This window comes from Engraulis encrasicolus, chromosome 1 (assembly GCF_034702125.1).
Source record: "Engraulis encrasicolus isolate BLACKSEA-1 chromosome 1, IST_EnEncr_1.0, whole genome shotgun sequence".
Lineage (NCBI taxonomy): Eukaryota > Metazoa > Chordata > Actinopteri > Clupeiformes > Engraulidae > Engraulis > Engraulis encrasicolus.
In genome coordinates, this window is record NC_085857.1 from 6085478 (window position 1) to 6094499 (window position 9022).

Consider the following 9022-nt stretch of genomic DNA (forward strand, 5'->3'; position numbering starts at 1 on the left):
CAAGGCACCTAACCCCACATTGCTCCAGGGAGGACTGTAACCAATACCCTGAAAATAGTTGTAAGTCGCTTTGAATAAAATGAAAGAGTCAGCTAAGAGAAATGTAATGTACAATGTAATGTAATGTAATGTAAATTAACTCAACTCTGTTCTTTTCCTCTCCAGGGAAAGGGATGTCTACTCCAGAACCCCCAGAGGGGGGTGCACAGAGGCCAGGTCCCTCCCCTGGTCCTGGGGCTGGATCTGGTGCTGGTCCCGGTGCTGGTCCGGGCCAGTCCCCCGGCTCCACCCACGGCATGATGGGCCGCAGCCCCGGCCCCCCGCCCTCCTCCTCCTCCTCCTCCTCTCACGGCGGCCCGTCATCTGGGCCCCCGGGGGGGTTTAGTAGCCAGGAGAACATGCATCAGATGCACAAGGTAACAAGGCTCGTGTTGTTTTGCTACTGTAGGAAATAACATTATGGGTTAGTGGAGGAAGCCTGTCTTGTCCTGTAAATGGGAATTGTGTTTAGGTCTTTCTTGGCATGGTATAGAGAGAGAAACGTAATTTCATTTTCCTTGTATGACTTGTGCATGTGAAGAAAGTGACAATAAAAGCTGACTTGATTTGACTTACTGTTATTGTATTGTATTGTTTTGTTTTGTATTATTGTCTGGCAGACAGGAATTGGGGGAGGTATTTCCTTGCGCCATATTGGACTTTGTCGATGATGTTCGTTGTGGTTTTAATGGTTTCCCTTGCAGCCTGGAGATGCCATGCTGGAGAAAGGCATGTCTGAGGATCCTCGTTTTGGTCAGATGAAGGGGATGGGCATGAGAGGTGGGGGGCATGGAGGAATGGGCCCCCCGCCAAGCCCCATGGACCAGCACTCACAAGGTACACAGAAGCTGCACCTGCAAGTGCTGACAAAGAAACTTTCAAGGTTGCAAAACTTTGTTTGTAATTATGACGCATGTGGATAGGGATGTAAATAAAATCGAAATGTATCGATGTCCTGGAAATATCGGCCGGCGATTTAATAGAATCACATCGTATCGTGGGGCATTCTTAAGAATCGAAAAGAATCGAATCGCTGGCCCCTGTGCAATGCCCTAGCTCCATAACACAATAGTAGTGGAAAAGTAATTGGAAAAAATTTAATCGAACCGAATCGCATCGTATCGTGGGGAATTCTTAAGTATCCGAATCCGCAAAACCGAATCCCTGATTTAAGAAATCGATACCGTATCATATCGTCATGAAGGCTGTGATTTACACCCCAAAATGTGGACATACGATAATGTAAAACAGCTTTCTCCTCCGTTATCAGTTATATACTGTAAGTTACTGTACTTGAGACGTAATACTTATTGATACATAATACATAATTCAAGACACTTTTCAAAATCGGTCTGCCTCAAGAATTGTGGCACACTGTACTACGCTCCCACTTTGTTTTGCATGATGAGTTTTTAAAAATAATTATCATGTAAGATCAGACTGTTTTTTTTTACAGATGAAAGCTAAGAATCCAGAAATCTAGGGGTTTTTTTTTTTCGAATCTTATTTTTTTTTGTACTTTCCTCTCCTCCTCCTCCTGAAGGTTACCAGTCTCATCTGAGTGGCTCTGAGCACAGCTCCAGTCCCGGGTCCGGTAGTGGCCCCCCCTCGGGCCCCCCCCTGGCCTCCTCCTCCTCCTCCGGTGCCGGTCCGGGGCCCATGGACACGCAGCCAGAACCCTCCCAGCAGCCCACCATGTGTCAGCCGACAGCGGGCCGCGGGGCACCGTCCCACGTAGGCCACGGCAGCGGCACCGGCACCAGCAGCGGCGGTCCTGCTTCTTCCTCCACCGGCGCCAACCCCGACGGCCCGTGTGGTGGACCCACCCCGTTCAACCAGAACCAGCTGCATCAGCTGCGGGCCCAGATCATGGCCTACAAGATCCTGGCCCGCGGGCAGCCTCTCCCGGACCACCTGCAGATGGCCGTGCAGGGCAAGCAGCCCATGCCAGGCATGCAGCAGCAGCAACCCATGCCCGCCATCCCGCCCTGCCCAGGGGCGCCTACCGGGAACATGGGGCCGGGCTTCAGCAGAGCTCACGGTGAGTGGAACATGGCATGGTAGTCCCGGCCTTAACCTTTAAAGTTTTTGACCATTCTATAAATAGAATGTGCTCTATAACAATTCAAGATTCTAAAATTCCAAATTGTGTGACGCCCAGAATTCTACAGAACTTCCACTGCCCAAACATTCGGTACACTCTTTTACTGTACCTCCAGCAGGCTTGTACGAAATTCCAAATGGAAAGAATTTCAATTCAAAGTAATGCCATAATACGAACACTAGGTGGTGGTGTTCTATGTACTTTCAATGGGTGGTGTAGATTAAATTCAAAGAAATTCAAGGTGATGGCACCACCTAGTGTTCGTATTATGGCATTATTTTGAATTGAAATTCTTTCCATTCGGAATTTCGTACAAGCCTGACCTCCAGTGGCACGCTGTAATAGTCATTGAAAAGTTAACTACCATAGTACTACAATACTATGACGTAACACAAGGTCATTAGTAATGCACTACAACTTAGTCATTGCCATTCCTGGTAACAGCAAATTTATAGCGTTGTGTCTTAATGGGTTAATGACAGCAGCACAGTCTAAAACTCTATGCAGGAAATTGACAAAAATGTACTGCAACTATGCTGCTCATTGAAACTGGGCTGCCTATTCCCAATTTGATCTTTTCATGAAAGTTTATTAAAGGGACACTGTGTGAGATTTTTAATTGTTTATTTCCAGAATTCATGCTGCCCATTCACTAATGTTACCTTTTTCATGAATACTTACCACCACCATCAAATTCTAAGCATTCATTATGATTGTAAAAATTGCACTTCATACATGAAAAGGGGGATCTTCTCCATGGTCCGCCATTTTGAATTTCCAAAAATAGCCATTTTTAGCTGCAAAAATGACTCTACTTGGACCATGCTAGAAAATATTTGTTTATTACTTAGTAAACTTTCATGTAAAGATCAAATTTGGCAATAGGCAGCCTAGTTTCAATGAGCAGCATAGTTGCAGTACCTTTTTTTACCATTTCCTGCACAGTGTCCTTTTAAGTAATGAACTAATATTTAGAGTGGAACACGGCATGGTAATGACAGCACAGCACCCAGCGGGGCCATGGGGCCGTGACTCAGCAGAGCTCATGGTGAGTGGAACACGGCATGTCAATTAGAGATGCACAGGATCCAAGATAGGGTTCTTCACAGGATCCGGATCCAGCAGGATCTTAAGCAGTTGATCCGGTATCCGGCAGGATCCTAAAATTCAGGATCCGGTGCATCTCTAATGTAAATGACAGCACAGTCTAGAATGCCAATCGTTAAAGGTGCACTGTGTGGAATGTGGCCAGAATGGGTACTGCAACTGTGCTGCTTATTGAAGCTGGGTTGATTTGATCTTTTCATGAATATTTACAAAGTAATAAACTAATATTTAGCTCATGGTGTGAGGATTGGAACACGACATGACAACCCCTTAACTCATTGGCTGCCAGCCATTTTCATAAAAGAGTAACCCAGAGTGCCAGAGATTTTTCAGCATTTTGGGTGTTTTTTGGAGGCTCACAGAAAATTGAGTTCTGTGTCTATGTCAACACCATACCTATCAAAACACAGATTAGACGCTCATCTGTCATCAGAAAAAAACGGTGTCTCTCTACCCCTTTCCGTTCTTTCATAATCATCTGTTGAAAATAAGTGGAATTCGCCAAAATGCTGCTTTCTAGCCAAAAAGCTGAGAAAACGCCATTTGAAGTTGACCTATAATTGCAAGTGTTTTTGCTCATAATGACACCGTCCTAACAACTCCAAACCTATCAGATGCTATTACAGAGTCTCCTGTCATCTGTAGCCAGAACAAAAGATCATTTGTATGGTCTTTTCAACCTAATAATGTACTGAAATATAACGGGGTGGGCTTGAAAACAAAAGTGTTTTGGTTTGTTGCTGGCGCGCACAATGGATCATGACTGCAGGTGCATGTAACTCATGTGAAATACTAAACTCACAGAAATACTGTCTCTAAATATAGTCCCTCTGTTTAGCCTGTAGTCCTCTCGTTACAAATCACAGCTGATTTGTTTCCTCCTGTACCGTGTGAACTGGCAGGCAGGCAGCACAACTTAGCTTACTGCTGCTTCAGTTCTTTGGCAGAGCGGACAATTTGCAGATTGATGATTACTGTCATCATGTTTCTGCTATAGTGATCTTGTCATATATTGTTCAATGCATTTTCTTTTGATAAAGTACTGATCACATATTCAACATTTCACAAGCCGATTGGAGTGGGGAAGGCTAGCTGGTCTGAGGCTAAGTGCAATGCTTTCTCATGTGAGCTGAATGTATCTGACACAATCAGACACAAAGGCTAGCCTTCTCTGTTCCAAGAATCTGCAACCCCCCTGTCTTTTTGATGACACAGTAAGCTGATCATACTATACAGATCCATAACTGCAACTGTAGAATGAGTAAAAATAGTTGACTTACCAAGGCTCCTTTATTTAGGCTTAGTTGTAAGTTGTTAGCGATTTCGTGCTAGCTAGCTAGCGTAGCAAACAATAGCCAAACATTCCCAACTGAGGTGACCACTATCCTGTGCATTTTCCTGTTAGATGATCTTTTGCACGCATCATCCTGATGTTGTGTAGGCTGATCACATTATCCAAAATGAAACAGTTGCCACACAGATCATCTCTGGTTGAACATGGTGTATTTTTGGGCAAGCTAGTTACAATGCCTACTAGCTAGATGGCAACAGGGGGTGTATTTTGGTCATGAGAGGAAGTTTTTTTTGTAAGGCTCTGACACTAAAATCAGTAGAATACCTGTGTTAAAAAAAAATCAGAGGGCAAGAAAGTAGACTACTGTCACAGGTGCTTTACTTTCAAAAATTATTTTGCTATGCTGCTTTTGAGATTATAATAGTAAAAAGGGATGTTTTGTCTTGACATTTCCTCTTGATGTGAGCTAATGCCCTGTCCTGACTGTTCCTTAGGACACTTCTGCCACCTACAGGAACAGTTAGAACATGACTAGAGGCGTGAAATTAATACACAACATAGGTCAGACCGTCCTCAAGGCGTGGCTGTAAAAAAACGCAATTATCGGCGAACGACGTCGAAGGCAGGGGGCGTCACTATTCGAAATGACGTCATTCGACGGCTAAGGCAGCCAATGAGTTAATGCATACTGTACCTCCAATAGTCATTGAAAACCATCTAACTATCTATCTAACTAACTAGCTACTTTCACTGCCCGAACATTCCCGTCACACCGGTGTGACGGTACACTCTTTTACTGTACCTACAGAGGCATGCTGTAATAGTCATTGAAAAGTTAACTACCATACGACAATACTATGATGTAACACAAGGTCATTAGTAATGCACTACAACTTGCCATTCTGGTAATAGCAAATTTATAGCGTTGTGTCTTAATGGGTTAATGACAGAACTGTCTAAAATGCCGATCTTAAAAGATGTACTGTGTATGAGGGATGCTGGCCAGAGAATAGGTATTACAACTATGCTGCTGGTTATCGAAACTGTGCTGCCTACTGCCAAATTTGATCTTTTCATGAATAATTACTAAATAATAGCCTAGTAGGTACTAGTATGAACAAAGTACAGTAAAACGTTTTGCAGCTAAAAACTTCTATTTATGGACATTCAAAATGACGGACATGGGGAAAATCCACCTTTTCATTCATTTTTGGAAATGAGCTTATTTTATACTCCTACTTGAGTTAAATAATTGAGGTTTACCTTTCTTAATAATAATAATAATAATACTTTCGTTTTATATAGCGCCTTTCAAAACACCCAAGGACGCTTCACAGAGTGTTGTGTTGGTGTGAGTGTGTGTGCGCGTCAGTGTGTGAGCGTGTATGTGAATGCATGTAAGTGAAAGTGCTTGTGGAACTAGCAGCCATAAGCCTCCAGGAAGAGATGTGTCTCAAGGTGTTGCTTAAACATGGCCAGTGAAGGGGCATTCTGGATGTGGTCGGGCAGATTGTTCCAAAGAATGGGAGCAGCAACATGGAAGGCTCTGTCACTGGTGGCCTTGAGCCTGGTACGAGGGACGATCAGCTGGCTCTTGGAAGAGGACCGCAGGGATCTTGAGGGGTCATAGTACTTGCAACTGTTCTTTGAGTATGGCAGTGCACATTTTACCACCAAGCTAGCAGTTAACATAAAAACCTTTGAGACCAGCTAGCTGCCAACTGCTCTCATAGGACTCAATGTTAACTGCTAGCTTGGAGGTAAAATTTGCGCTGCCATTCTCAGAGAACGGCTGATAGTACAAGAGAAAGGTAAAACTCAATTATCTCACACAAGGGGAGGTGTAAAATGAGCTTATTTCCAAAAATGGTGGGCTACAGTATCACTTTAAGTGTGCAGATACATCGGATGCATCTTTTCCATTGTTGTTGGTGACTCTCCATTGTCCCTTGTGCCCCCCTGACCCCCCCCCCCCCCCCCCCCCTGTAGGTCCAATGGTCAACGCCACCACGCCGTCCAACGCCCCCCAGAAGCTGATCCCTCCCCAGCCCACGGGCCGCCCCTCCCCCACCCCTCCCTCCGTGCCCTCGGCCGCGTCCCCGGTGATGCCCCCCCAGACCCAGATGCCCGGCCAGCTGCCCCCGATGCCCCCACACCAGCACCAGCAGCAGCACCACCACCACCAGCAGCAGCAGCAGCAGCAGCAGGCGCCCACCCCCATGATGTCCATGCACCAGAAGCAGATCCGCATCACCCCCATCCAGAAGCCCCTCGGCCTGGACCCCGTGGACATCCTGCAGGAGAGGGAGTGCAGGTGACCAGCACATTACATTACATCACATCATCTATACATTACATACATTATATAATAACATTATCTATACATTATATACATTACACTATAACATCCTGCAGGTGACTATCATGAGGCCACCTGTCTTTTCATACCACTGTGACATTGTATAGGAGGTTATGTATAATAATATCCAGGAGAGGTAGTACTTATTTCCAATAGTTTTTCATGCTCATAGGTGGTGGGCCCAGTCTCATATCTTGTCAGTTCGTTGGTGTTAACGAGTGGCAACTTTTTGTTTGCTTAAATAACCCCCTGACAACCCATTAATCAATATTTTGGCTGTTGCCATCCTCAAAACTTGCACATTGATTTATAAAAATGACAACAAAAACTAGCCGACCGAGTGACGTCACGTCAATGCAAAGTCAACGAGGCAGAATACAGCTAGCGCGTGCATGATACCCGGAACCGTCAGATTTCATGGCAAAAAGTTACAAGTTGGGGGGTAAGTGAGCTCACTTGTGTACATGCAAAGAAAAAAAATCTGTCAAACTTTCAGAAGTGCTCTTTTTTGCTGTTAGTGTTCGGTTATCTGACCATCATTAGGCAACGAGAGATAAATGTCAAAAAGAGGACAGGTCTGTTCCCTCAAAGCAATAGAGCAATGAGGTGACGGGGGTAGATCAATTCGCCAAAAAACTACGTGTCAGTAAAGAAATGCAAGCTGTGTTATTTTTTCCAGTAACAGCAAAATGGTCACGAATTAAATGCCCACGTTGTTTCAATGATTAGGTGAATTATCTGCCTATGAAAAAAGCCCGATATGCGGATAAATATTCCCTTTTCAACTTTGAGGGGCGGAGACTTCCCATTGACTGTGCATTATGTGACTTCATCCCCAGTCTTTTTTATTTTCGTTATTTTTTAATATCAACGTGCAACTTTTCAGCGTGGCAACAGCCAGAATATTGCTTTACATATTGTCAGGAGGTTATATTAGAAAAATCAAGTTGCCACTCGAGAGTGAGAACGAAACTCGTTTTCTAAAGGAGCTACGAAATCTAGCCCACCGTCTATGATACAGGTTGGTGTTGGAAAATATGCATAAAATGAATGATATTAGGGCTGCACGATTGTGGAAAAAAATCATAATCACGATTATTTTGGTCAAAATCATAATCACGATTATTAATCACGATTATTGATTTTGGCTGATTTTTTAAACAAAATTATAAGAAATTGAAATATAAACAAGAATGAATTATATACGGGATGAGCAAAATAACATGAATTGTAATAATCATGTAAAAGGCAATAGCATGAAACTTGGTGAACAGATATCTTGCCAGAAACACCAGCCTGTCAGTATGTTCTGGCTTCAAGGACGCTCTCGAAAGTAGGTAATTATTGGCACGATTAAACCATGATTGAAATCACGACTTCGATTTCACGATTATATCACGAATTTCGATTATTTTCGATTAATTGTGCAGCCCTAAATGATATGGTCAAAAACGTATTTGTCTAATAATTCTGCATACCCTGTTGTGTAGTAATCAACTTGAAGCTGAACTTGATGTCCTTGTCAGGTTGGAGGCCCGTATCACACATCGCATCCAGGAGCTGGAGAACCTTCCGGGTTCGTTGGCTGGAGATCTTCGCACCAAAGCCACCATCGAGCTGAAGGCCCTACGCCTGCTCAACTTCCAGAGACAGGTAATACACCTACTCTTCTCTACACTCTTCTGTACTCTACTCTACTCTACTCTACTCTACTCTACTCTACTCTACTCTACTACTCTACTCTGCTCTGCTTTACTCTACTCCACTCTACTCTACACTACTCTGCTCTACTCTACTCTACTACACTCTACTCTACACTACTCTACTCTACTCTACTCTACTCTACTTTAATACTATACTGTACTCTGTACTACTACTCTACTATACTCTACTCTACTCTGCTCTACTCTACTCTACTCTACACTACTCTGGTCTAGTCTACTCTACTCTACTCTACACTATTCTACACTCTACTCTACTCTACTCTACTCTACTTTACTCTACTCTACTCTACTCTACTCTTCTCTACACTCTTCTGTACTCTACTCTACTCTATTCTACTACTCTACACTACTCTACTCTACTCTACTCTACACTACTCTACTCTACTCTACTCTAC

At 43.8% G+C, this 9022-nt stretch overlaps 1 protein-coding gene across 1 annotated transcript in view; it reads left to right on the top strand.

Moving 5' to 3' along the window:
* The window catches only part of LOC134446627 (transcription activator BRG1), a 45426-nt gene that overhangs the window by 2532 nt on the left and 33872 nt on the right, over positions 1 to 9022 (top strand). The window contains exons 2-6 of the mRNA XM_063195937.1: positions 166 to 416; positions 744 to 876; positions 1583 to 2080; positions 6534 to 6858; positions 8430 to 8556. Of these exons, the coding sequence (XP_063052007.1) occupies positions 174 to 416; positions 744 to 876; positions 1583 to 2080; positions 6534 to 6858; positions 8430 to 8556 (1326 nt within the window). The 5' untranslated portion in view covers positions 166 to 173. The remainder of the gene's footprint in view (positions 1 to 165; positions 417 to 743; positions 877 to 1582; positions 2081 to 6533; positions 6859 to 8429; positions 8557 to 9022) is intronic.